The sequence below is a fragment of the Colletotrichum paranaense genome (genome assembly GCF_030867605.1).
Source record: "Colletotrichum paranaense strain IMI 384185 chromosome Unknown Scaffold_15.1, whole genome shotgun sequence".
In the NCBI taxonomy this organism is placed as follows: Eukaryota; Fungi; Ascomycota; class Sordariomycetes; order Glomerellales; family Glomerellaceae; genus Colletotrichum; species Colletotrichum paranaense.
The window spans coordinates 551,667-577,180 of record NW_026848973.1 but is presented as its reverse complement, the minus strand read 5'-3'; the positions used below and the strand labels follow the sequence as shown (position 1 = coordinate 577,180).

Genomic DNA, 25,514 nt, shown 5'->3' with positions numbered 1-25,514 from the left:
GGTAGACAGGAGACACGGAAATGGAAGCGTAAACGGCGACCCAAACGTTCCATTCCAGTGCCGTGGGACGTTCCCACAACGGACGGGCAAACGTTAGCTGCATGGCGGCATGGCGGCATGGCTTGTCTGCGTGGCACCCACTCCACTGATTTCCAGCGCATGTGCGCCATTCTTGCCTTGCCTTAGGGGATGGATGCAATGCACCATTATGTCAGCACCCGAGCTTGAGAACCTGGCACTTCCGTTGTGGGACGGATCCGAAGAGGCCCGGAAGCCCATGCGGCCCGAAAAATAAGGGTACGTATCTTTGGGAGCTTCCATTCCATTTTTGATGCGACGGGAGCTTCCAGGTTCTCATGAAGCTATCGCAAGCTATCCCAAAGACCAATCTGGGAGACACCGACGACCCGACCACCAGCTAAGCTGCACACGATCCAAACGCAAACCTTCAATGGTCGCATGGTGGCGAACTGCAACAAGTCTGAACCTCCTGCCCGCCCAAGTCTACCCCTCCAATCACCCCCATCCAGAGAAGCTTCGTAGCCACTGGTCGACCGACACGAGTCCTGCGTAGAGGAGGGTGTACAACATACGCGCCAAGCAATTTGATTTTTACACTTCCAGTCACCTTGAAATCTCGGCCGTCCAATCCAACGAGAGCGCAAAGCTCGCAGCCCCCGAACAAACCCGCAAAAGACCGCCACTACCACCGATTATACCTCGAAACGACACCCGTCTCCCAGAATGGCGCGCATACCGACCCGCGAGCTGGCCCGCTACCTCTTCCACGGCCAACTCTCCCGCCAAGGCTGCCTGGCCTCGACCCGACGACCATACACCCGCCTACCGGCCCGTTCCGCTCTAGCCCTGTCATCGGCTCCTCGGCTTGGAGAATCGAGGGCAGCATACGCTACAGCTCAGACCGCGACGGCAGCATCGCAACAAGCGCCGCCGGTGCCGTTAAGAAAGAAGCTCAAGGAAGAGAAGAAGCAGCTCAAAAAGGAGACAAGAGGCCAAAAGCCAAAGGGAAGCAACCAGACCGTCGATGGCTGGGAGTTGACCGTCGGTATTGAGATCCATGCCCAGCTCAACACGGCACGGAAGCTCTTCTCGCCGGCTGCGACGTCTTTCAGTGACGATCCAAATTCCCACGTCGCGCTGTTCGATGTCGCCATGCCGGGCTCTCAGCCGAGATTCCAAAAGGAGACCCTCATACCGGCGTTGCGCGCGGCGTGTGCTCTCAACTGCGACATTCAACCCGTCAGCCGGTTCGACAGGAAACATTACTTTTGGTGGGACCAGCCATCAGGGTATCAGATTACGCAGTACTATGAGCCCTTTGCTCGTAACGGCGAGATCGAGCTCACTGCTAGGGACGGCATCGCCGCGGAGGACGGGGAGAGTGTCACAATCGGCATTCAGCAGATCCAGATGGAGCAGGACACCGCCAAGACGCTGGCGCAGCCCAACGACGTGTCCTGGCTCGATTTCAACCGTGTAGGCATGCCTCTGATTGAGATTATCACGAAGCCGGAGCTCCACCACCCGCGCACCGCCGCCGTGTTCGTCCGCAAGATCCAGATGCTGCTAAATGCCGTAGATGCCTGCGTGTCCGGGATGGAGACGGGTGGTCTGCGTGCTGATGTGAACGTCTCGGTGCGGAGGACAGGTGACCCGAATACCCCGCTCGGTACGCGGACGGAGATCAAGAACCTGAGCACGATCAAGGCCGTTGAAGACGCCATCATCGCCGAGCGCGACCGGCAGATCAAGGCGCTCGATGCGGGCGAGACGATTGCGAGCGAGACGAGAGGTTGGACACTGGGCTCCAAGCATACTCGCCGTCTGCGAGGCAAAGAAGGTGAGGTGGACTACCGCTACATGCCGGACCCCGATCTGGGGCCTCTGGTGATTGGCCAAGATCTCGTGAATTATATCAGGGCCTCCGTCAAGGAGCTACCTGACATTGAGCTGACGGAGCTGATTGAGACCTATGGCCTGACGGCCAAGGACGCCGTCTCCCTCATGTCTCTCGACGATGGCGGCAGGCTCGAGTTCTTCTACAAGGTCGTTGACGAGCTCCGAGATCAACTGGAGAGCGCTGGATTGAAGACCAACCTGCACGACTACGCGTCCCTCGCCGGCAACTGGATCCTCCATGAGCTGGGTCGATTGACGACGGACAAGGCCGACCCGGAAGCTGCTCAGCGAACGCTGGCGATTTCTCCAGATGGCTCCTGCGAAGCGGTGCCGCATTACGCACTGGCCGGGATCCTCTTCCACCTCCAGAAGCGGGATATCACAGGTAAGGTCGCCAAGGAGCTCCTGGTGGCTCAGTATCTCGGTAACCTAAACGAATTCGACTCCGTCACGGACGCCATCGAGACACACGCCTTGTGGTTCAAGGAGATGACGGAACCAGAGTATAGGCAGCTGGCAGAGGAGGTCATTGAAGGGGAGGATAAGGTCTTGGGGGAGTTCATGGACAAGAAGAAGAAGTACCCCCAGGGCAAGCTTATGTACCTCGTCGGCAAGATGATGCGCATCGGCGAGACGGAGCGGATCGATCCCTCGGGCGCCGAAAAGGTCATGCGTCAGCTCATCAAGGAGCGGACAGACGCGCGTCAGGACTGATTTTTTTCTCTTTTTTGAGTCTCTTTTCTGCCTCCTGGAGGGGAATATTTGACCCCATGTACGTGCATCTATGCACGCTATATTGTACAATGTATCATAACATCATAAGAACTCGATAATACGAGTGTAAGATAGCAGGGTATTTCCAGCCTCCCCTTTCCCCAGTCTCAAGAAACCTTCACTTTGGACTGCTCGTTGACGCCGCCGGCCGAACGTCTAATTTACTCGGCATGAACCCAAAATTGATATTCTCCCGCTCCCTCACGAACCGCTCGATACGTTCCTCCCGGCCTTTGCCAGCCACAGCCTGGCCTTGCCGTCTCAGCGCCTCGCTAATATTGGCCTCGTGAGCGTTCTTCTTCTCAAGGAACGTCGCTGTGCTATTATCCATCCTCGTCGTCTGCGCCACCGTGCCCACCGCCAACGCGGCCAGAACTAGCGCAGCGAAACTGGCGTTGGACATGTACATTGGCTTCTGCCTCTCCGTTCCGCCGTTAGCCTGCCGTTCGTGCCACCGCTCCCAGTCTTCCCAGGTCGCGTTCATGGCGGGGGAGTCCCCGCCGTTGCGTGCGTAGCCGTGGCGCCATGCTTTATCGGCGCGGCGGTAGACTTCGTTGATGTCTTCCGGTGCTGCGCCTGTCTTGCCGGGGATGTGCCAGCCGAAGCCCCAGGCGTCGTAGGCGCGGCGTTTGTCTGGGGAGCTGAGGATTTCGTTTGCGAGGACGATGAGGCGGTAGCGTTCTAGGCGGGTTGCTGCGGGGAGGGAGTCGAGGGCTGTTGCGTGGTGTTTGTCTGGGTGGTATTGTTTCACGAGCTCGGCGAAGCGGGCTTTTGTGTAGGGTGCTGCTTTGTCTATTGCGAAGATGTCGTAGGGGGTGGGGTTCTTGCAGGTTGGCCATGGGCTGCCGGTGCCGCCTTTCCCTTTTGATGATCCATTGTGAGGAGGTTTGTGGTGTACTGTTGCGTAGGATCGTGAGGTTGAGGATCGTGTGCTGTGTGAGGCGGGGTGTTCGGAGGATGGTCGTCGTGAGGGTGGTGACGTTATGGATGTGTGGTGTGCGGGGATGGTGAAGAGGTTCAGGACGTTGTTGCTGGAGCAGATGGCGAATGCCGAGGACGTCTTGAGGACCATGGCTGCGGTTGAATAGGTAGATTAACTGGGAAAGGTATCTCAGGGAGGTTGAGGGGCGGGATCGAGGACGAGCATTTTTTGAGGCGTCGTCGTCGGGGTTTGTATAGAGAGAGCTCGGCGATGTAAGTGGCCTGGGGAGTGAGAGAGTTTGGACGCCGGTGGTTCGACTTGCACCAGCGGCTCGTCCAATTGACGCATTCGTGCTCAGTGCTCAGTGCTCAGACTCCTGGGTGGTCTTCCTCCCAGGGCAGTTACTGCAGTCTGCCAGTGCTCCTCCCCAAGCCGATCCGATAGCTCCGCTGCAGGAAACGAGTGGAGCGGGGACGGAGAGGAGAGTACGTACTGTGCCTACTCCATACAGGATAGGGATCAGACCAATCGGCTGAGGGAGGGCTAGCCGGGGTGAGGTCGGTAAGGGACGAATGACATGGCGGGAGAAGCTCTCGGTGAGCTGGGTCGTGTCAATGTCACCACCCATGATCCAAGACCTACCCTGACACTTTCCGCACTTTGATCGTTGTGTTGAGAGACATTGAGCATTTTAAGCTTATTCGGCATGCGTACACCAAAACCAAACTTGATAGAACTACTCTCAAGAAGCAGAAAGAGCTCCCGCGAGGCCCTTACCTAACTGACAAGACTCTCAAGTAGGGGAAGGACTACCTGCGGTGAAAGGTCACGTGTCTCCACCTGCAGCGCTAGACCAGGAAGGCAAGGGGTCCCGCCCCGACGACACAGCTGATGCGCACCGAATGCACTGGGACCGGGGATTCACCACCACAAACTTGCTTCCAGGTCCCAGGCGACTCTTCCTCCACACAACCACACACACAATCATACTCCTCTCAACCACGCAAACCCAACCACCATCCCACAATCCTCTTCGCGCTGCACCTCGTGGACGAAACACATTTTACGCTGTTTCAGTAGCCCGAGTCATCCAAAAACGACACAAACATTTCGCAATCGCGCAACCCACGAACAACGCACCACTACCACCAACCACCAACCACATCCCTCGACTTTCCTGCACCGAAACTCTGCCCGAGTCCCGGTCATCCATCCACACTTCCAACCAGCTGCCCTCCGGCCACGGAACCCACGACGAACCCCCACGCGACAAGTGACAATCCCGCGAATATCGAATATTCTTCAACGACGATTGCCCTTCTTTGTTGTCGTTGACTCCCACAGTACCTGTCTACTTCCTAATACCTACCGAGCACGACTCGCCCCTCGATACACATCGCGAAGTGGGGAAAGCAAAGCCCTTTCGCGCAACAACCTTCAACGACCGCATCGCATCCTCTTCTCTTGCCATTAGGCACATATTCCATAAACACACATTCAAATGGCGGAAGCACTCGCAGACAAGCTTAAGGCAACAAACTTGAGGTTTGTTCCCCTCACCACCAATCTCCCAGGAGGAACCCATCATTGAAAGCATGTTGGACTGACTTTCGCAGCGATGGCGCCGCATCAGATGACTGGAAGAAGAGCTTGAACCTGCCTGCTAGGGACAACAGACAGCAGACTGAGGTATGTACCGCAAGGCCAACCTCCCTCCCCTCATCGCTTCTTGTCCGCCTTCTCACGAGCTTGCTTCCAGGATGTCACAAACACCAAGGGTCTGGAGTTTGAAAACTTCCAATTGAAGAGAGACTTGTTGATGGGCATCTTCGAGGCGGGTTTCGAGAAGCCGTCGCCCATTCAAGAAGAAGCCATCCCCGTCGCTCTCACCGGCCGTGATATCCTCGCCCGTGCCAAGAATGGTACTGGAAAAACTGCCGCCTTCGTTATCCCCGCCCTCGAAAAGATCAACCCCAAGGTCTCCAAGATCCAAGCTCTCATCCTCGTCCCCACTCGCGAACTCGCCATGCAAACATCACAAGTCTGCAAGACTCTCGGCAAGCACCTCGGAATCAACGTCATGGTCACCACAGGAGGTACTGGTCTCCGAGACGATATCATCCGCCTCCAGGACCCCGTCCATATTGTGGTCGGTACCCCCGGCAGAATCCTCGACCTCGCGGGCAAGAACGTTGCCGACCTCAGCGAGTGCCCCATGTTCATCATGGATGAGGCTGACAAGCTTCTCTCCATCGAATTCACCCCCGTCATCGAGCAGCTCCTCCAGTTTCACCCCAAGGACCGCCAGGTCATGCTCTTCTCCGCCACCTTCCCCCTCTCTGTCAAGGACTTCTCCGACAAGAACATGGTCAGCCCGTACGAGATTAACCTCATGGACGAGCTCACCCTGCGCGGTATTACCCAGTACTACGCCTTTGTCGAGGAGAAGCAAAAGGTCCACTGCCTAAACACCCTGTTCTCCAAGCTTCAGATCAACCAGTCCATCATCTTCTGCAACTCCACCAACCGTGTCGAGCTGCTGGCCAAGAAGATTACCGAGCTGGGCTACTCATGCTTCTACAGTCACGCCAAGATGGCCCAACAAGCAAGAAATCGCGTTTTCCACGACTTCCGCAACGGCGTGTGCCGCAACCTTGTCTGCTCCGATCTTCTCACCCGTGGTATCGATATTCAAGCTGTGAATGTCGTCATCAACTTCGATTTCCCCAAGAACGCTGAGACCTATCTGCATCGCATTGGTCGCTCTGGTCGTTATGGCCACTTGGGTCTGGCCATCAACCTCATCAACTGGGATGACAGATTCAACCTCTACAACATTGAGAAGGACCTTGGAACAGAGATCCAGCCCATTCCTGCTAGCATCGACAAGTCCCTCTATGTCTACGAGAACCCCGAGTCCATCCCGAGACCCATTTCCAACTTCCGCACCGGCCAGCCCAGCCAGGGCCAGCCGCAGCAGCAGCAACACCAGCAGCCTGGTCAGATCCAGGGCCAGCAATTGCCTCTGCAGGGTGGCCCCGCACCGGGCAACTGGCAGACTCAGCAGCCCCAGCAAGGCCAGCAGAATGGATACCAGGGCGGCGGTAGAGGCCGTGGCCGTGGCCGTGGCGGCTACCGGGGTCAGAACCGTGGTGGCTATGGCGGCCGGGGACGTGGTCAAGGCCAAGGCCAGGGTCACCCCCAACCCCAAGGACAAATGTCCTAAGGTTCCATCCATCTCTTCTCTTTAGAAAGGCGTTGTGGCGTATGCAGTCGCGACGGAACACGTGGCTGCGTTTTGTTTGGATTGTACATAGTTCCTCTTCTTTTCATTCTCTCCTGATTTTGGAGGCGACACGGCACGGTTAGACTGGGTCGGGCATCTCATCCATGCCCATCATGAGCTTTTAGGTCCCCCTCACCACTCACGATCACGAAACACGAAAAAACACTCGATCAGACCTATACGACTCGTCGCTAAGCAACAAAAGCTTCGTCATATATTCGCAAACTTTTGGCCTGTACCATACCCCAACGGATCTTACTGGTCTTTTGTTTGGCTTCTTTTCTTTTTCCTTCGGCCTTCTGACGACGGGCACTTTCTACCCGGACTGGAAATGCATGCTGTCTGGAGACGACAGAACGAACAAGACGACAGGCTGAGCCATCGAAAAAAAACAAACATCAACCACGGGGCGTGACGTCTGGCGTCAGACGAGCCACCACACCCCTGGCATGGAAATAACCCGCTCCCATCTTATCATGTCATGTGCTTCTTTAACGACGGCGTTTGGGGGAAACAAGCGGCTGAAACGGTATCAGCCCGGAACGGCGTTCGCATGGATGGCGGGCTACATTTGATTTCTGGTGGACAAAAGGGGAGTTGGCCCTCGCGGTAGAGGGCGGCAACACTACGGGATGAGGGCGGTTCGGTACCTCATCTCTGGTTCATGCGCCGCGGTGTCTTTTGAGTATTAATCAATCGATCGCGGAGACGACTGATGTTGGGATATGACACGGAGGGCGACGGGGTGGCTGGCATCCAATGGCGTCTGTCGGAGCACGATTTTCATCGTCGTGCATTTTCTTTGGCAGGGGAAGATTTGGTTGGAGGCCCTCCGTCCGGGGTAGGAGGAGGAGCGTTTGTCGTCGGTCGACTGACAAAGCCAAGATATTGCTTCTTGGCGCCCGAACTCAAAGCGGAGGTTTCGACATGATCCGTTACGCATTCTACGCCTATGCCCTGCTTCTTGCGAGAAGGCAGGCTCGACGAACAACCGCAGAAATACCCGAGTATCATTACGCTTTTTCCGGCTCTCTTGGGCCCAACCTGACCCGGCTCTTTGAGTGTCTCGTCTGCCTTGCGAGGTGGCGCAGGTCTCTTGGATGAGCTGGCTTGGCTTGGGTTGTTGGGAGAGCGAGCGGCCTCTTTTGGTACTCACATCAACAAGAAAATAACGCAAAAAAAAACCGTTTTGGGAGAGAATCGCTGGATGGGCTGGATGGCTTTCGGACTGGGGTGGTCCTCAATGTGGCATCTACTGTCTACGGGCAGAGTGTCATGGGCCGGAACTGGTGGGCTAGATAGTTGTCTGAGCATTTGGAGTGGCAATCAAAACACATTTCTCTCTCATGATCATTTCTACCGCGATTTCTGATGCCATGTGTGCTTGTGTCTTGGCTGGGCCAGCACCTCGCTGTTTCGGTTCATCTGGTCGTCGTTACGAAGCACCATCGACGCGTCTACTGCAATCCAGGCTGCTAGTTGACATATCTGACGTTGACGCCACAGGTGGTCTAGTCATGGAATCTAGGGTCGTTACCGGAGAGCTGTTGATTAGTCCATGCCTTGGGAGAACATCTTACGTGACAGTCGTGAACTTCTTCGGAAGAAACGCTAAGATGAATGATGTATAGATCCTGGGTCCCACCCAATGCAGCTATCTATGCTGTGATGACTCCTTCTGTCGACGATACAAGGAGAAGAGGGTTAGTCTTAGCTTAGTAGGTACTTGCCTACCCCGAACGCGTGTCTCCAGGATGGATGGAGAGTGGGTGATCGGTGTATAAGGGCCTCATTCGTGCCGTTGGTGATGAGGCTGCCAGAAGGAATTTTGGGATTTTGTCGATGATCGTCCAGTGTGGTGTCGCTAAGATTATGCGGGGATGCAAGTCCACGACCATGAGGGAGGCTATCCGCCTTCGGATTTAGATATAAGTCTATGTTATTCGCCGATGAGGTGTCTTTGGGTCGCGGTTGTCTTCTTGGTCTCATTCGCGGTGGTAGATGCAGGGGATTATGGGCGTTGCTGGGGGTTGAGTCTGAGGATCGGGCGCGGCTTCTTTCTGGAGAGCCTTTGAGATGTGATGTCGTGGTTGATGGCGTCAAGCCAACCTACTCACACATTTCACTCTCGATAAAAGTCCGTCTCACAGTGTCTGGCTTCTCTGATTGGCTGGCAAATGAAGGATCTTTTATATCTACTGGCCTGCAGTCTAGGCATCCAGGTAGGAACCCCAAGTCCGATACCTCTTCAAGTCCAAGGCTCTTGGAACCCAAATTCTTCAGGAAGACGTCCTCATCAGCACCGGGATTGGGCACCGTCTTCCTCACATCACTACTACGGCAGGCAAAAAGATTCAGATCAGAGTATAGTCACTGTATGTACGCGCCGCTACCTAGATTTCCTGCACGGCACATCGGAGCTCACGAAGGAGCACTTTTGCTTGTAAGGCGAGGGATCTAGTTTTTAAAAGCGCGGGACGTGTACGTATTTCGGGTAGAAATATAATCACGCCGGTGTCGTCAATCTCCGGACCCTGTGAAAGCCAAATAACCATTTGAAAGGTCAAAGTGGCACAAAAAAGTCCGGGTTTGGGGAGGTTGGTCACGTTGATCACGGTCACAGAGCAGGGAGAACACGGCTGATGTAGTAGACTGGCCCGGCGCTGTTGCGGAGCGCTCTCGACCTACTTACCTCTGGCGCGCTCCCGACTCAATCTATCTTTCAGATTAAGAATTTTGTCGCGGAGTGAAGCGCTCGATGTCTTGTTTGGCAGGAGTTTGACAGGCCAGAAAAATAAAAAGAGAGAAAAGGAAGCTTGGGGACGCGTTGCGGTATTTATCCACCCGAATATTTCGTACCCATACCTTATCTGAATATGCATCTATCCGCACGTCCCGCACTGGCAATTGCTAAAGCGATGCAATGGATCCCGATTCCATTCACGGCTTAGCCTCGCTTTTTGTCTGCCAACTTCTTTGGATTTGATGCCAATGACAAACTTCCTATCATTGGACTCGCCGTTTGCCGCCCGTCTTTCCAAGGATGGTAGAGAAGAAGAGTACCAATTGTTGATGAAGCTGCAGCCCACCGGCTATCGTTCAGATTGATCGTATCTAATCACCTCCGTCGGCGATCGTTTGGAGAGCGGGTTTTGACATTTCCGAAGCCAGTTCTCGGTGTGCCTGGGCTACCATAACGCGCATCCCGCTTCCGAACCGAGAGCCCCTGAAGTCAGAACTTCATCTTCCCGCCTTGAGCGGACCTGTGCTTCCCAAAACTTACACGAATAGGCGCGGCTCATATCCAAAATTAACAACATTACAGTTGAGCAAGGAAACCTATTTCTAACTCCAGTCGTTTCCTTGGCAATCGTTATACAAGGTGACTGTCCAGTGGCTGTCCTGCGATTGGCAGTGAAAGGATTGATTCTCCGTGATTTAGGTACTGCGTCGGTATGAAGTCTTACCTGGCAAAATGGCATTGATAGATGTGGGGACATGCTACGATATGCAGAGCCATAGGCGATGGGAGATTCTGCCTCGATGTCGCGTTATGCTGGGCAACAATGCTTGTTTGCTCGTTGATCTGCAGCCGTGATTCGCTGGACGAGAAGTACGCCTTGCATCGCTTGTGTGGTTCTCTAGCCGCCGAGGTGCGGTCCAACCGAAGTGTGGCCCAACTCTCTCAATACCTCACTGCCAGCCCGGTCAAAGTTTTCTATCCATGAACAAGAACAGGAACCATAACGAATACCATTGACACCAAAAGACATGGTAAGTAGCCCTGTTCGCCGAAAACAGAGCTTGGTGCAACCTCATTCCGCGACAGCAGACTCACAACTGAGAACAGGCAGACGCGATAGGGACCGCCGCGAGCGTTGTCGGCCTCATTGGCGCGCTGCTGAAGACCATTCAAGAAATTCAAAAAGCCCGAGAACGAGTAAAGAACGCGCCAAAAAGGCTCGACGAAATCTCCGTGTTACTCCAAGTCACCTCGCAGACGGCTAGTCTCGTCAGAGAGGAGCCCAGGTTACAGACACCTGCGGTTATCCATCAGCTCGAGATACTGAACACAATCGCGGAGGAGCTGAAACAGCTTTTAAAAAAGCTGGACAAGAAGAGCCGGAAACACCCGCTTCGGAAACTCGCTCGTGCCGTGAGGATACAAGATGCGGATGACACTGAGCTGGCCAACATTACGAACCGTTTATCCGATGCCAAAGCGGAACTAGGCACTCGAATGCTTGTCATCCACGTAGGTCTGACGGGAAACCTAGAGGATGGCTTCAGAGTTATGCTCAAGGTTCTTGAGGAAATTAACTCAAAAGTGTTCCATGTGCTGGGTGAAAATCTTCATCTGATTGACCGACTTCGAAGCAGAGGTTTTACAATTGTTGGTATGCGTACACCTTATGAATCCCAAATTCAAGAAAGATTACTTCCGCTTACCATTTTCCGCACAGGGAATGGCGCTATCTCTCTCGGGCCAGCTGATATTCGATCCTTGCAATTGGAAGACGAGCTCCCATCCCAACAGCACCTCTCCGGTGGCAGTACGCACGAGCCTTGGTTGCGGTAGAAACTTGAGACTGGAGCTAACCATATTGTCTTTAGGTCATGTATTGAACTTGTCGGAGTTCGGCGACTCCGGGTTTCTCTCCAACCTGTCTTCCATCCATCCCAATCTAAACACAGCATCTCATCACCAGTTTGGATACCAGAGCTCGGCAAAATCTTTCAACTCTAGCAGACTTGCTAGTGATCTGCAGGAACAAAAAGGAAAGCCGTTTATCTTCGTTGACGATGAGACTGGGCTCGGCCATTCCATGTTCTCATTGTCGGTTCTTACGCCTGTTAGGTTTGATCGAGCGGATATCACGGCTTACTTCTTTTGCAAAGATCCTCAAAGCGATCCAATATCACCCATCACAACGTCAACAATCCTCGGTGGATTGGCCTACGTCTTGCTTCGGCATTCCGATGGACCGGAGCTTCTGACGCGAATGAACTGCACCTTTGGGCACGAGCTCAAAATATCTAGAGCCGAAGTCTCCCGAGCCGGCTTATTCCATCGCATGCTAGGTGAAATTTTTCGACATGCTGCTTCGCGGCAAAGACGCCCTCTTGTGATCGTAATCGACGGAATAGACTTCGAAGGCAGCGAAGGGGACCGTGCAGACTCAAATATCTCTCGCCTGATATACCACATCCAGCAGCTCCAACATGAGAATCCGGAAACTTGTCTGAAATGGGTCTTGACCGGAAAATTCTCAGATACCTTACGGGGGCGGCTTGTGGAGTTAGCAACGGGTGCAGACACCACTGAGATCGTCCTCAAACCTGACGATGTGGCAGCAGCTTTTGGACTCCAAGAAGCTATTCACATAGTTGCGAAGACAGCAGCAGTTTGGGGACATTTTATGGAATATGGAGTGACGGCTCAAACAAATCCTACGAACGATGACATCTCGTGGTTTCGTTATTGCAAGTTAGCACAGTCATGGTGCGCGAAGCCAAGAGAGAGTGAACACGATTCAAGAGTGTTGTGGCTTCGGAAAGGTCTTCACTCATTCTCGGCCGCAAATGGTATCGGACTCCAAGTAGCTTCAGGCAAGCTCCTCAGCAAGGAACAGTCACCGGTTGTGGCGTTCTTCTCCTTTGCGACATTCGAGGCCGGCGCGAATCAGTCACCAACATCTGGTCGTGAGCAAATGAATCAAGCACAGGTTGTTTGGTGCATTGTCGCACAGCTCCTTCGCGGGCAATTTGGGCCCGAGTCTTCGCTCGCTGAGATTCTTGTGCGGCTTTCTCCAACAGAAAGAGAAGCTCTCAATTCAATCTGCTCAGCCTTCGGGGAGCCAGAGAGTTCCTTCAAGCCCAGTGCTAGCGGCGACGATCCTGCTTCGCCTGTGCCGGAAACGATCACTTCCTGGTATTGTCAAATCAGAGGTCTCACTCGGGATTATTTTTCAAAGGTTGCTACTGTCATGAGCGCTTGTCTGGAGGATATCAGGAAGGATGGCAAATGCGTCGTGCTGATTCTCGACGGTCTCGAGCTTCAATCCCAGAGTGCTCGTATGAGACTGCTTACATGGATCGCCAAGCTTGGCCATGGTGTCAGAGCTCTCCTTTGCATTGATGATACTCGCAAAGACAGCACTGGCGTCGAGTCAAGAGAGGCGGAGGTCATGTCGAATGCTCTCATTGTGGACGAAACTACGGAGTGGCGAGGTATACATCCCAGTTTTTTTTAGTGTTACACAACGAACTTGGAGCCCTAACAGCAGATAGAATGCATTGAAAGCCTGCGGTTCGATGGCATGCACCAAAGGCGTGATCAAGTGGCAGATCCGCTGCCTGCCACCAACCAGTGGCTCTGGGAAACCGAAGAGTTCCAGGAGTGGAGATCTTCTGGTAAAATCTTGTGGATTATGGGTAAAGCGGGAAGCGGCAAGTCGGTTCTAGCGAAGAACATCCAACAACGTCTTCAAAGGGATGTTCCACACGGCGATTTCAATGACGATCCGTTCGTATGTGACTGGTTCTATTCAGCCCGAGGGCCTGACTTTGAAGCCAAAGATGCTTCAATGCTGCGCGCTCTGACTTTCAACATCCTCAGCTCAAGCAAGACGACGTTCGAACCTGCGACATCTATCTATCGGGCAAGATTTGATGCTGGACGGCAGGATGACGACTGGTTGCAGTCGGAGCTGTCAGACCTTTTCACGACACTCGCGCTCAGCCCTTCAACGCCCCGAACACTTGCAGTGGTAGACGCGTTAGACGAGTCAGAGAGCGTGACGGGACCATCAGGTCTCAAGTCGACGCACCAAAGTTTCAACTTGTTGCAGATGTTTACGGGAATTGCAAGTTCCCGGAACAGCCGCGTCCGCTTCGTCTTGCTCAGCAGGCCTGAGTCCGTCATCTCCAAAAGCCTGAGCAACTGCTTAAAGATCAAGATGGAGCAGTACAACAACCGGGATATTTCCATCATGATTGAAGGCGGTATCGAGAAACTTCGAGTGGCCTGGCAAGATGCCCTCTCCTCCGACTCCGACCATGACGACCTGGCGGATTTCTCCGAGGACCCTGACGCCTCAACTGACTCGCAGCGTTACGAGAGTCAGTCTCCCAATGACGACCTAGATATACAAGAGGAAACATTGGGCAAAATACGTGCGTACTTAGAAACTCATGCTAATGGCGTGATACTCTGGGTCATCCTGATTATTCGACAACTTTTGCTCTTGATTGAGGACGAGAAACTGTTTACAACCCAGGATTTGATGGACTCGCTTATTGCATCGCCGCCAGAGGTTGAAGAACTCTACATTAGATTTCTCGAAGGTCTCAAGGGTTCCAGTACAACCAAAGAACTGTCAAAGACCAAAACAATTTTGGAGTGGATTGTTGGGTCTCAAAGGAGATCATCCCTACAATTAACAGAGTTACGGGAAGTAATTGCGATCTCGGAGATGGGGGAGCACAGGCAATTCAGCCATGATTCCTTGGGTTCACGCAGGATGGTCATTGGAAAGCACCTTTGGCCCAAGTTCTGTCGCAGCATTCAGATGTACTGCGGTCCGCTGATAGAGATTTTGGATGATTGCCAAATGTCTAGACTGGACTCGCAACATAATGTCAGGCGCGCGGAACCGAATTGGACGATCCAGCTATCGCATCAAACAGTCAATTCATTCCTACAGACTCCAGGCCGCAGCGGAGAGTTTTACATTGAGGCAGCAAGAGCCGAAGAAATGGTCACGAACCAAGCCTACCGTTACCTTGGCATCCGTGCCTCATCACCCGGACAATTATCTTGCCGAAGCGCCGCAGAAGGTGAGAGGGACCCAATTCTGGCGCTGGAACTGGCCGTGGCACCTCTGCTCCAAGAGTCGTTGAAAATAAGCTTGCCTACAACTCGGCAATACACAAAGTCAGAGAAGCGGCCGCTCGCGAAGTTCGCCCTAGACGTTATACTGAAGTCTTGCCCAAATAGGAAGACCATAGTACAAACGCTAGGGACGGCTGATACAGATGGTTTGACACCTAAGGACTGGATAGCCATTTCATGGCTCGCAGACCTGTGCTTTATCCCAACGTTTCCGGGCACGAGCCTGGAATCGTTCATCTTCTTCTGCTGCGTAGAGGGCCAAACGGAGGCTTTGAAGACTTTTACACGGCTGAAGGATGAATATTCCGAAAAGCACAAGAAAAAATTGATGGCAAGCGGCAGAGATTATCAGATCATTTGCGGCGCCGTCAAGGCTTTCATGAAAGTCCGAGATAACAACCACTCTTGTTTGAACGGAACGTTGGAGGCATTACGTGCTCTCTGCGAGGAGAAACTCCAACAGAAGTTAAAGTACTGTAGTACCCGTGTTGAATCAAACGCGTCAAGAGGTAAATCAGACCATCGGGGCGACATTGATAACCTACAGGGTTTTCTGCTCTGCCTATCGGAGCAAAAAGACCAACTACGAGAGGCTGTACAGAATTGTCGTAGTTCTGAAAGAAAGCTGTCGGAAAAGTCCGAGAGGCTGGTCGGTTGTAGTGAGATCAACCAAGCGTTCCAGGAATTGTCTGTGTGGATGAAATCAAATCTGGTTCCTGAATTTGAGATCAGCGCGGATACATCGAGGCAAATCGGAGTGCCAGAATCCTTTCAGTTGGGGTCGACTAAAGATCTAAAAGTCTTGTTCGCTGAAATAGACCAAGCTTTTCCGCTGAGGATAGAACAGCGTTTGGAGACAACACAAACATGTTCCGGACGCATGTGCGAAGAATTTCTCGAGTCTGGGCTGCCAAGAGAGATCCTAATTATAGACGACCTCCTTTAGGGCAGGCCACAGCAACCTGAATAGCGGAATCAGGTGAAAGAATTCTCGCAGAAAAAGTTGAGAGTTCTTTCTCGAGAAGTTTCGTAACTCTCTGTCGAGATGCTAATGTGTCGATTCCTGAAAGCTGTGAGGCTCAGAAGACGTTTCGTGGAGACAAGATTGACAAGCGTTGAATCCATGCAGCGGCGGAATATACAACGCCAAGGGGCCTTTTGATTCAATGAATGATAGTGGTTTAGGTTCAGCCGGAAACAGCTTTAGCTCATTGTGTAGCCTACATGGAATCAATGACGAATGGTGTCCTCTAATCTTGATCGTAACAGCTCTGTCTTGTAATGGGAACACGCCCATGAAGCGGCATGTTCCGGACATTTCCTATTGTAAATGCACTTAGGGGAATTCGAAAATCGGTTCAATACTCTCGAAGATGGCTCGCAAATGAAATCCAGTATCACAACCAAGTATCTTGACTACACTTCTTACCTTTATCATATTCGACAAAGTCTGCCAAAGCAATAATGTTTAGGCTTTGGGATTTCTTCATTGAGCCATAACGACTCTTAAGTCCAACGAATCAAGCAACCCATCTTCAGACCATATACCTTTTGGTGGGAATGTGCATCTTACGTTGATAATCTTTGTTTACGAAAATATCTAGAGTTCTTTGTTCATGTCACATACAACGGATTGTTCTACCCGTCTCATGAAGCCTTGATAGTGTTGTCTTCCACGTGTGGCTGTATGAATGCCCGGTAACTATATCTGCCCCATGGAGAATGCACAATCCTACCCCTTCACCTTATAAAGCATCAACAGACCTGCCCTCTTTATGAAGCCTTCCTGAATCAAGCCGTGCCTAAACTCTTGCCAACCCTTTTTGTGCTTTATTTGAACACCATGCTAACCCTGGTAAGCTTTGACGTTCGCAATCGCCACATGAAGCCTAGATCGCTGTGCCCACTACACAAGTCTCTCAAGTTGTGCCCGCTCTGCGGAATCTCGAAAACTGGACCTGCCTCGTAGAGAAACTGAGAAGAAACAATGACTTAGAACAAGCTTCACCCTCAAAAGTTTTGCCAGTAATTCCCGCTTGACAAAGACTTCCTGGCTGCACTTGCACTTTGAAGTTTCGAAGTTTTTGCTCGCCTGGGAAGTCTCAAGAGCTGCACTCGCCTTGCATATTCTTAACAATTGTACCCGCTCTCAAAAGTTTTGAAGGTTGTACTTGCCTTGTTTGTAAACTCTGGTCAGTCCTACCCGCCTCATGAGACTTCAAAAAGTCTACCCGGTCTCTCGAAGCTCTTAAAGCCCCATCCATCTCATGGGCTCTTTCTTCTTCCAATTTTCCTCCTCTCAGGTTCCTCTCTTTTTACAGTCTTCTTCCACCAAAAAGATTTTTGGTGGCTACGCTCCAGTCGCCTTCAGCAGTATCAAACATCACCACCTAGGTAAGTAAACCCATCTCTTCTACGCTATCTCGATACTTGAGAGTGTCTTATAGATTTCTTCCAATATTCTCATCTCCTTTCTACTAGCGCCCTCGATTTTGGTGGAGAAAGCCATCACAAGCTGGGCTGCGAAAACGGGCCGTTCACAGGTGCTCGAGTCTCTTGAGTGAGAATCTTAGCTGATTGTTTCACAGCCTCCAGACATCTTTGCAGAAACTTCGCATACCATACGCAGTTACTACAATAGTAGGTCAGTTGTTCTATGTTTCATCGTTCATCTCGTCCTATGCCGAGATTCGCAAAAACCGGCCCTTTTGGTCTGCTTCTGCGTGTCGATAGCGATCTCCTTCTCGACCATCGACAGCGTGCTTCCCGATCCAAAGCAACGAGTGACACCAATATTTACTGACCTTTGTTATCCTTCCCTCCTTGATCTTCCTTGATTCGTTTCGAATTGCGGGAAGTAGCTGTCAGTTGCGCCTTCTAACTCAGTCTCCAAGAAAGAGTAAGGGAACAGAAGACAAGCGCGCTGTACAACTCTCTTCTGGTGCCTCACTCGCTCTTAGTCTTACCCTCGCTTTGAACTATCGTTTATTGCCTACATCTCCGCTAACTTTCATCAACAGTCCGCTCGAGCTCTTGCCATAAGCGTCAGTGGCAATGTCCCGTCAGGTCATCTCCAAGCCGACTATGGGACCGGCTCGCCGCACCCGCGCTCAAAGCCAGGCTCTTATTAACAGTGCCGGTGCTACAGCTGCCGTCAGCAAGATGACTGGCATTGCTGTGCCCAACCTCAACGGGTCGAACACCTCGACCACCGAGCCCCAGGCTGAGAAGGTCAAGAAGGCCGCGAAGGGCAAAAAGGTCCAGAAGCCGAAGCCTCGCTTCGACACCTTTCACCCGTTCCCCCGTCTCCCCAATGAGATAAAGGCCATGATTCTGTGCGAGTACATCGACTTCGGGCCTGCCATCATCTACGCTCACTGTAAGGCGAACAAGAACGTCCCGGGCCTCATCGACATCAACACCGGCTCCGACGGTAAGTGGTCGAAGTATAAATACATCGCCGGGCTCGCCAAGGGCATCCCCGACTTTAAAGCCTACGTCGAGCGCCAGATTGGCGTCTCCTTCAAGGACTTGTCCTACCGCCCCGAGGAAGGCGTCCGCAAGGATAAGGATCTCATGGTTCTTTCCTTCAACGACAAATCGGGCCGTCACCTCGACTGGTACAGCGATTACCAGCGGAAGCTTAACCGCGAGCTTTTCATGCCCGGCATTGAGAACATTGGCATCATGTACGATCCGACCCGCCTTCGCGGTCTGTGTTCAGACTCTGGATTCCCTGGAATTCACTTCCCGGCCTCTTATGATCTCAGCATGCTTGTCAACAATCTCCGTGACATGAAGAACTTCTACCTTCTCGTCAAGTTGCGCGGCGGCAGTCAGACTGAGCAGAAGAAGTGGATGAAGAAGCGGCTTAGTATGTGCTACCGCAGCTGTGGGCACGTCCATTATGGCTCTCACTTGTACTAACAAGAACACAGGCATTGCGAAGCGTTGCAACAACAATTTCGTGGTCTTCGAAGACAAGCAGAGAACTTGGGTGGAAATCTCTCGGAAGACCGTCAAACACCAGGCGTATAGCTCTGTTCTGGGAGACGCAGGCAAACTCCTCAGAAAAACCGAGCGGTACTACCTTTCAGCCAGCAGACTGTTGGGTGGACCCCCCAACGTCCAATTCCGCATCCTGGTGGCGTCGCATTTCCTGAACAAGAAGCTGGGAATTTGAGACTGAGCCCCGCCGCGACCAAGTTTGCCTCGAAGAATCCATGGCAGCACAGTGTTTGGTAAGGAGGCAGTCAAGAAGGGATACGGCAGTATGGCTATGGCTTTCATGAGAATCGGCTTTACAGATGAACGCAGTTCATAAACAAGGCCTCAGCTCATGTGCATTCGGGTTTGAGAGAGGGTATGAGGCAGGAAGTGCAATTACCTTAGCTCAGAAATCCTTATCATTGTGTTTCGAGGAGATCACAATATTCAGGCTGCAGTCCGTGACATGATGCCATTGATCGTCATTCTTGCAGGCATGCAGCGCTGCGATGGGACCCTCTCAGTTCTCATGCATGGCATTACATGAGTAGGTGTCCCTCGTTACTGTTGCCAAGCGATGATCACGGTCTAGTTGCTGCCGGGCATTTGGATCTGCATGATGTGAGTCGAGGGTTCGTGACAGCTTCACATTGACTGACTATCGTGATGTGAGATCCGAAAAAGAAAGGTACTCCATGAAAGCTAAAGATACAGCTAAATTCCAAAGACGAAGTGGATCCTCGTCATTCGGGTGAGATCCGCCCGCTCGGCTCGGCTTCCGATCGGCGGACCCTCGAGAAAGCGCCTTATCACGAGCAAATCCCACCGCCGGAAACGAAAAGATTTCGGCGCCGAATGCTTATCCCAGTGGCTTCGATTTCCGGTTTAAAGCCTTGCCTTAATTGTCTTGGGGCGGCATCGGAGCATTTCGCTGGGGTGGAAAAGCGACCAGGGGACTGACTAATTTCAACGGCGATATCGTCCGACGCAAACAGCGATAACTTGAGAGCTAAGAACCTTGTTACTCTTGCTCATGTCGCACACGTCACTTCAGTCGAATTCTCTTGATTGTAAGTTCGATTTTTGATTAAACACAAGTGACTAAATTAACACTCATTCTGTATACAGATTGAACGAACTTTTGCCAATTATAATGAGATTCATTCCAAGACACAACGACGATGACGACTTCGAATAAACGCCCAAGCAGCGAGCCGCAATGGCTCAAGACATCCATTGATGTTCTCCAAGCGATAAAGCTAGTATGTCCAACTCACAAATTCATCCTTTTTTCTGTAAAAGTAGCTCACTCATCTCGAACAGGCTGCGTCCCAGACGGCTCCGAAACTCCTCAGTTCGTGGCTTTACGTGCCCGCGGGCATCATGGTCATGCTGGCCGCTTGCTTCGGCGTAAGCGTCTTCTTCGACGCCGTCGGCGTTTCTTTCCCTGCCTCTGTGGCCTGTTTGATTCTGCTCTTCTTCGGTCTGTTGCTGTCGGAGCTGGTACTGGGAAATCACAAGACGAGAGCAATCGTTGCCGTCATTGATGTGCCAGTAAGTTCTTGCAATGCGATTGACAATGTTGGAAGCTAGTCGCTAATGAACCTCAGGCGGGATGGTCTCTCCGTTGGATCAACATCTTCTTCACACCATCGTTCATCATGTTACCTTTGAGTCCCTCAATCGGCATCGTTGAAGTCATGAAGATTATTGCTGTCTTCAGTGAGTCCCCCTCCTTCAATCCAATGTTTCGTGGACCTAACACCCCTCAGTCATTGGCTTCATCGTCATGATGGCGCTCGCCGCATACCTCACCCGCGGCCTCCAACTCCTCCTCGGCTCATCCAAACGCGCAATGACAGAGCGCGCAGAAGAAATGGGCAACGAGACCGACGAGATTCCCCTCGCCGACACCCCTCCGCGAATTGACTCCGTCCCGGGCTCCCGCACCATCTCCGCAGCCCCGTCCTCACTTTCACTCAACACCCTCGCTCCGCCGCCACCCTCCCAAAACGCCTCACATAACTTCCTCCCATCAGCAACATCATCCCCCACGAGAGTAACCGAAATTAACGTCGATATTCCCTCCTCTCCGCCAACACCACCTCTCCCACCACAGGACCCCGTCCCCCCGCCACGCTCCCAGCTCTGGGCAGCCTGGATCTGCGGTCATCTCAACTGGGTTCTCTACGCCTCCATCTTCACCTTTGTCGGAATCCCCCTTTACTACACAACAGGATACGCCATGCCCCTTCACCTAAGCCTCATTCTCCTCGTCTACTTCGCCGCCATGTCCGTCCCCGCAAATTGGAGGCAATACCTCCACCCCGTCCTCGTCACCGCCCTCTTCTCTGTCCTCGGCATCTGGGCCCTCGCCGCCATCCGAGGGGCCGGCCTCTTTGAAACCCTCCGATCATTCCGCACGGGGGCGAATTACACATACCTCTGGCTCCACGCCAAGAACCCGGAAGGCCGCCTCCCCGGCGCCGGCGACATCTTCAGCACCGTTCTCGATGCGAGTATTGTATCGCTCGCGTTGCCAATGTACCAATACCGCCGCGAGCTGAAGCAGAACTTTGTGGCGATCGTGTTGCCCAACATCCTCATGTCGATGGGCTGCCTCTTCTCCTATCCCAAGATCTGCTTCGCCATCGGCATCAGCGCTGAAAGGTCTCTCGCGTTCGCGTCGCGGAGTCTGACGCTTGCGCTGGCTCTACCGGCAACGGAGAACTTGGGTGGTGATTTGAATACCGTGGCTGCGATAGCTATTATGAGCGGTATTGTCGGTGTGCTAGTTGGCCAGCGGATGTTGGCCTGGATGAAGATTCCAGAAGGTAAGAGGCTGCCCACTGTGAGCGATGAAATAAGTGAACATGAGCAACTTACAGGAAGACAGATGACTACATCACCCGTGGTGTCACACTCGGAGCCAACTCCTCAGCCATCGCCACCGCTCTCCTCTTGCGAACCGATCCCCGTGCTGCGGCGCTATCAAGCTTGTCAATGAGCTTATTCGGCACCATTACCGTCTTGTTCACGTCCATCCCGCCCATCGCGAGCGTCATCAAATCTCTTGTAACCTGATCGTTTTCGATTATTGCTACAGCATCAAGCCATTCGAGTCTCCGCACTCCAAGCCTAGTCTACGCCGGAATACTAGGAGCCAACCCCCTCCAAAATCCACACCTGGCACCACGTCCACCCTCCCACGAATCCGCAGGGACAACCCGGATATCATTTACCTGTCCCGGCGCCATGAACTGCGTAACCCGCGCCCCCCACGAAGTCGTAAACTCGTACGGAACGCCGCCCGTCTGGTTCAGGTTCACCTGCTTCGGTGCCTCCTCCGTCCAGACAGGCCACTTGCTCGCCCCATTCTCGGCGCCCGCGTCGACACCGGAAGCTCCGTTGGCGATATCATTGCTGATGGAGGGGTCATCGCCCGTGATGAAGTTACCCCAGATCTTGCGGAAGGCGAGGACAATGTCCGGGCCCTGGTTCGTTGTCGCGGGGCCAAAGTAGCCTGGGATGTCGGCCGTGTGCCAGGCAAAGGGGACGGAGTACTGGTAGTGCCACGACGACTTTGGCGACGTGTAGGCGTCGGAGAGCCAGTAGCTGGGGCACACGAATGTTGCCTCGGCGTAAATGTTCTATTGCAGTTGTGTTAGACTTAGGGCCACGAGACATGGCAAGAATTCCTTACGTTTGCTCTTTGCTGTTGTCCGGTCCCAGATTGGCTCACGTCAAGGGCCGTAAGCCCCGTCAACCCGTTCGTCTCGAAGCCGGTATCGTTCGCGCCTGTCTTTGTTGGATTCGCGGCGAGGATCTCGTCGATTTGGCCCGCCGAGAGGTTGGGGAACTCGAGCTTCAGCCAGGACGTCAAGTCTGCGACGCTGACGATGTTGGGCGGGGTGAGGAGAGGTCCTTCATTGGCGTTATGCTTGCAAGGCTCGTCAGTTGCCGGCCAAGAACGTGGAGCTTCGTGGGGAGGATACTCACACCGACGAGGAGACGCTCTCCATTGACTCTTTTTTGCTTCATCTGCTCAGTCGGGAGGCTCTTGATGTATACGCCGTCCGTCACAGGGTAGAAAGCCCTGTCGTCGTCCAGTTAGCCGCGTTCAGGAAGGGCGAACCGCATGTCCTGAAAATCGATTACTTACCAGAACCCATACGGCTGTTCAAACGTGGTATTCGCACTTGCAAGCTGCAGCGTCATACTATCCTTCCCACGAAGACACGCAAGAACATCGACAGACGACGAGCACCCCGCCTTCTCGGCAAATGTCTGGTATTGCGCCGTCGGAAACGCCGCGTCATAGTCATAATGGAAGGGAAGATACGGCGAAGCAGCGATCCCCTAGCATCGAAATGAGTCAGCCAATCATCACCACAGGCTTCCATCCCGCAGCCTGTCAAAACTTACGTTCTTGAAGAGCGTCGTCCCCAGACTACCGTCCACAGCGAGAGTGTGATACATCACCGACCCGGCGCCCGCCGACTCCCCCGCAATCGTGACCTTTCCACGATTTCCGCCAAACCGGTCGATGAAGCGCTGGACCCAAGCAAGCGCAAAAGCCTGGTCCAGAAGTCCCGCGTTCACGACACCGCGAGCCTTGACGTCCGCGGAGGAAAGGAACCCTAACGCGCCGAGCTGTACATCGTTAGTATGCTGTCTCTCAACAGATCTCTCTCATCCACCACCAAATCCCGGGAGAAGAACAGACAGATACCCCCAAAAAGATACGGAAAAGCAAAAGAACATACCCGGTACTGAATCACAACAGCCACAAACCCACCCTCATTCGCCCCAATAATCTCCGACATGTCAATCCTCCCATCACCCCAGCCGTACCCGCCGCCGTGGATGTACACCAGCACCGGCAAATCCTTGGCGTCGGCGGGCGCGTACACGTTTAGGAGAAGACAATCTTCGTCACCGGGGATGAAGGGGAGACCCGGGACGGCGGGGTAGTTTTGCGGGCAGATGGGGCCGAACTCGGTTGCTGCCGTCACCGGGACCCCACCACCGGTGACCGTGTCGTTAGATGAAGGGAGACGAGGAGGTTGCCAGCGCTGTGAACCCGTCGGCGGAGCTGCGTAGCGGATGCTGGAGGGGTTTAAGTAGACGTCTACGAGACAAATAGACAAACATCTTACCCTTTCCAGATATTGAGGCCGCTGGTGGCGTTGTTGTACCCTTCATACTTGGCGTAGCCCAAATCTACAATTAGCGAGGAAGGCTGCCGCTGAGGAACATCGCCCAGACCCCGTGTGTCGACGAGCAGTCGATCCAAAAACGTGGCCGCCGCATCCTGCGATGTAGACGAGGGAAAGGCGCCCGAGAGGCAGGGCGCAATAAGTCCCGCGACGACTGGCGGTAGAGTCCTGAAGAGACGCATAGTTTATGGGTGAGCGAATGTGATGTTCGACGTACCGCGAACGAGTGACCGTGACGGGATCCGAAGGGAGGGAAGCTAGCTGTATAAGGACCTCGCAGAATGAAATCTCAAAGTCCTCCTCCGTCGTAGTTTGCATGTTCACATAAGCGGCAATATGCCGCACCAGTTATTGAAGTTTACTAATACCAGCCGGGGGGACATCTCCGTCACGATTCACCTTATTTTGAGTTTCCTTACCCGCACTGACTACCTAAACAAGCAGTCCAGGAAGGCCGGAACGCTAACGAAAACCTGGTTTGTTAATATAGACCAATATGCGTAAACCCCATTCCATGAACCCCAAGCCATTCTTCCCCGTTAATATCCAACAGCCGAGTCAATCGTAGCACGGTCCCCGATGCTTCGCGAATAGGGGAGGGGGGACTCTCGGTCCGTGCCATAATTCCCTGAATCGATTCAAGCTTGTCCAATGTTTGCTGACCTCGTTTGCTGTACGGATGATGCGATGAACAGCGGGGGAGCCACTGGGGGAGGGCATGTCAGCGTCACATCGGGTCGTGGTATGGACCTCTCTGGCGAAGACGGCAGCTTCCTATCCGTAGAAACCGAGCTTTAAGAATGCGGAATACGAGGAGTAGAAGCGAGGTGCCGACTTTACTACCTCTATGCAGTTGCCTTTCTATACTTGCCTAAAGTATTCAGGTATCAATATTAGGCCAACTGCTCAGGTTTAAATTAAGTAGTAGTAAGATGAAATTCTGCGGCGTAGAACGGCATACAACAGAAGCAGATTTGAACTTCAAACAGACAACGCTCTCTGAGGTGAATTATTGAGACTCGTTGAATACAGCACAGTCGTACAACGTGGAAACGCAAAGACAAAAAACTCCCGAAAAGCAACGGAAGTAAAGAGGCACCGGGTATCCAAATGATATGCGCTGCTTACCTTATATTATCGAACCCAAGTTCTCAGAATCCCACAACTTACAAGCTAGAACCCATCTCTATATGATTATGGAGCTCCCTTGAGCATTAGAGTTCAATCTCCACACAAAAAAAGGATCCTGAAGAGCAAGGCGGCATCCCCTGAACCTCCCTTCGTCCGAACATCTGTCCGTAGACGCCACGCGCGATCGACCGCGGAGCCACCGTCTCGATAAGAAGCAGACGTATTCTACCCATCGTCTTGTTGATCTGTCCCGGGCTTCCCCCCACTCGTCCTACAGTCTCCCGCAGGATCTCCCCGACACACACTAGGTGCGGGGTCTCACGCCGTCTCCCACAACGTTCCCGCACCTAGGGGGCCGTGCGCCACCGAGTCGGACGGCCG

At 53.0% G+C, this 25,514-nt stretch overlaps 11 protein-coding genes across 11 annotated transcripts; 8 read left to right on the top strand and 3 right to left on the bottom strand.

Annotated features, from left to right (window-relative positions):
* Positions 1-744: 744 nt before the first annotated feature.
* On the top strand, positions 745-2,634 carry CPAR01_14392 (PET112 family protein; the record flags this gene model as incomplete). The annotated part of the gene is made up of 1 exon (XM_060498643.1): positions 745-2,634. One exon carries the CDS (start codon positions 745-747, stop codon positions 2,632-2,634), a length of 1,890 nt encoding a protein of 629 aa, XP_060342704.1.
* A 178-nt stretch (positions 2,635-2,812) lies between these two features.
* CPAR01_14391 (DnaJ domain-containing protein) lies at positions 2,813-3,766 on the bottom strand (the record flags this gene model as incomplete). The annotated part of the gene is made up of 1 exon (XM_060498642.1): positions 2,813-3,766. The coding sequence occupies one exon, from the start codon at positions 3,764-3,766 to the stop codon at positions 2,813-2,815; it is 954 nt and encodes a 317-aa protein (XP_060342703.1).
* A 752-nt stretch (positions 3,767-4,518) lies between these two features.
* CPAR01_14390 (uncharacterized protein) lies at positions 4,519-4,893 on the top strand (the record flags this gene model as incomplete). The annotated part of the gene is made up of 1 exon (XM_060498641.1): positions 4,519-4,893. One exon carries the CDS (start codon positions 4,519-4,521, stop codon positions 4,891-4,893), a length of 375 nt encoding a protein of 124 aa, XP_060342702.1.
* Positions 4,894-5,117: 224 nt separating this feature from the next.
* On the top strand, positions 5,118-6,842 carry CPAR01_14389 (DEAD/DEAH box helicase; the record flags this gene model as incomplete). Its single annotated transcript, XM_060498640.1, has 3 exons — positions 5,118-5,161; positions 5,233-5,305; positions 5,376-6,842. The coding sequence occupies 3 exons, from the start codon at positions 5,118-5,120 to the stop codon at positions 6,840-6,842; spliced, it is 1,584 nt and encodes a 527-aa protein (XP_060342701.1).
* An 819-nt stretch (positions 6,843-7,661) lies between these two features.
* CPAR01_14388 (uncharacterized protein) lies at positions 7,662-8,006 on the top strand (the record flags this gene model as incomplete). The annotated part of the gene is made up of 1 exon (XM_060498639.1): positions 7,662-8,006. The coding sequence occupies one exon, from the start codon at positions 7,662-7,664 to the stop codon at positions 8,004-8,006; it is 345 nt and encodes a 114-aa protein (XP_060342700.1).
* Positions 8,007-8,054: 48 nt separating this feature from the next.
* CPAR01_14387 (uncharacterized protein) lies at positions 8,055-8,216 on the bottom strand (the record flags this gene model as incomplete). Its single annotated transcript, XM_060498638.1, has 1 exon — positions 8,055-8,216. The coding sequence occupies one exon, from the start codon at positions 8,214-8,216 to the stop codon at positions 8,055-8,057; it is 162 nt and encodes a 53-aa protein (XP_060342699.1).
* Positions 8,217-9,079: 863 nt separating this feature from the next.
* On the top strand, positions 9,080-9,349 carry CPAR01_14386 (uncharacterized protein; the record flags this gene model as incomplete). The annotated part of the gene is made up of 1 exon (XM_060498637.1): positions 9,080-9,349. The coding sequence occupies one exon, from the start codon at positions 9,080-9,082 to the stop codon at positions 9,347-9,349; it is 270 nt and encodes an 89-aa protein (XP_060342698.1).
* A 1,324-nt stretch (positions 9,350-10,673) lies between these two features.
* CPAR01_14385 (uncharacterized protein) lies at positions 10,674-15,742 on the top strand (the record flags this gene model as incomplete). The annotated part of the gene is made up of 4 exons (XM_060498636.1): positions 10,674-10,676; positions 10,753-11,455; positions 11,517-13,133; positions 13,194-15,742. The coding sequence occupies 4 exons, from the start codon at positions 10,674-10,676 to the stop codon at positions 15,740-15,742; spliced, it is 4,872 nt and encodes a 1,623-aa protein (XP_060342697.1).
* A 2,108-nt stretch (positions 15,743-17,850) lies between these two features.
* On the top strand, positions 17,851-18,979 carry CPAR01_14384 (uncharacterized protein; the record flags this gene model as incomplete). Its single annotated transcript, XM_060498635.1, has 2 exons — positions 17,851-18,670; positions 18,735-18,979. 2 exons carry the CDS (start codon positions 17,851-17,853, stop codon positions 18,977-18,979), a joined length of 1,065 nt encoding a protein of 354 aa, XP_060342696.1.
* Positions 18,980-19,964: 985 nt separating this feature from the next.
* On the top strand, positions 19,965-21,867 carry CPAR01_14383 (uncharacterized protein; the record flags this gene model as incomplete). Its single annotated transcript, XM_060498634.1, has 5 exons — positions 19,965-20,045; positions 20,107-20,337; positions 20,394-20,505; positions 20,556-21,617; positions 21,680-21,867. The coding sequence occupies 5 exons, from the start codon at positions 19,965-19,967 to the stop codon at positions 21,865-21,867; spliced, it is 1,674 nt and encodes a 557-aa protein (XP_060342695.1).
* A 59-nt stretch (positions 21,868-21,926) lies between these two features.
* Positions 21,927-24,184, bottom strand: CPAR01_14382 (acetylcholinesterase; the record flags this gene model as incomplete). The annotated part of the gene is made up of 7 exons (XM_060498633.1): positions 21,927-22,433; positions 22,487-22,723; positions 22,783-22,879; positions 22,946-23,142; positions 23,209-23,436; positions 23,550-23,892; positions 23,943-24,184. The coding sequence occupies 7 exons, from the start codon at positions 24,182-24,184 to the stop codon at positions 21,927-21,929; spliced, it is 1,851 nt and encodes a 616-aa protein (XP_060342694.1).
* Between the last annotated feature and the right edge of the window lie 1,330 nt (positions 24,185-25,514).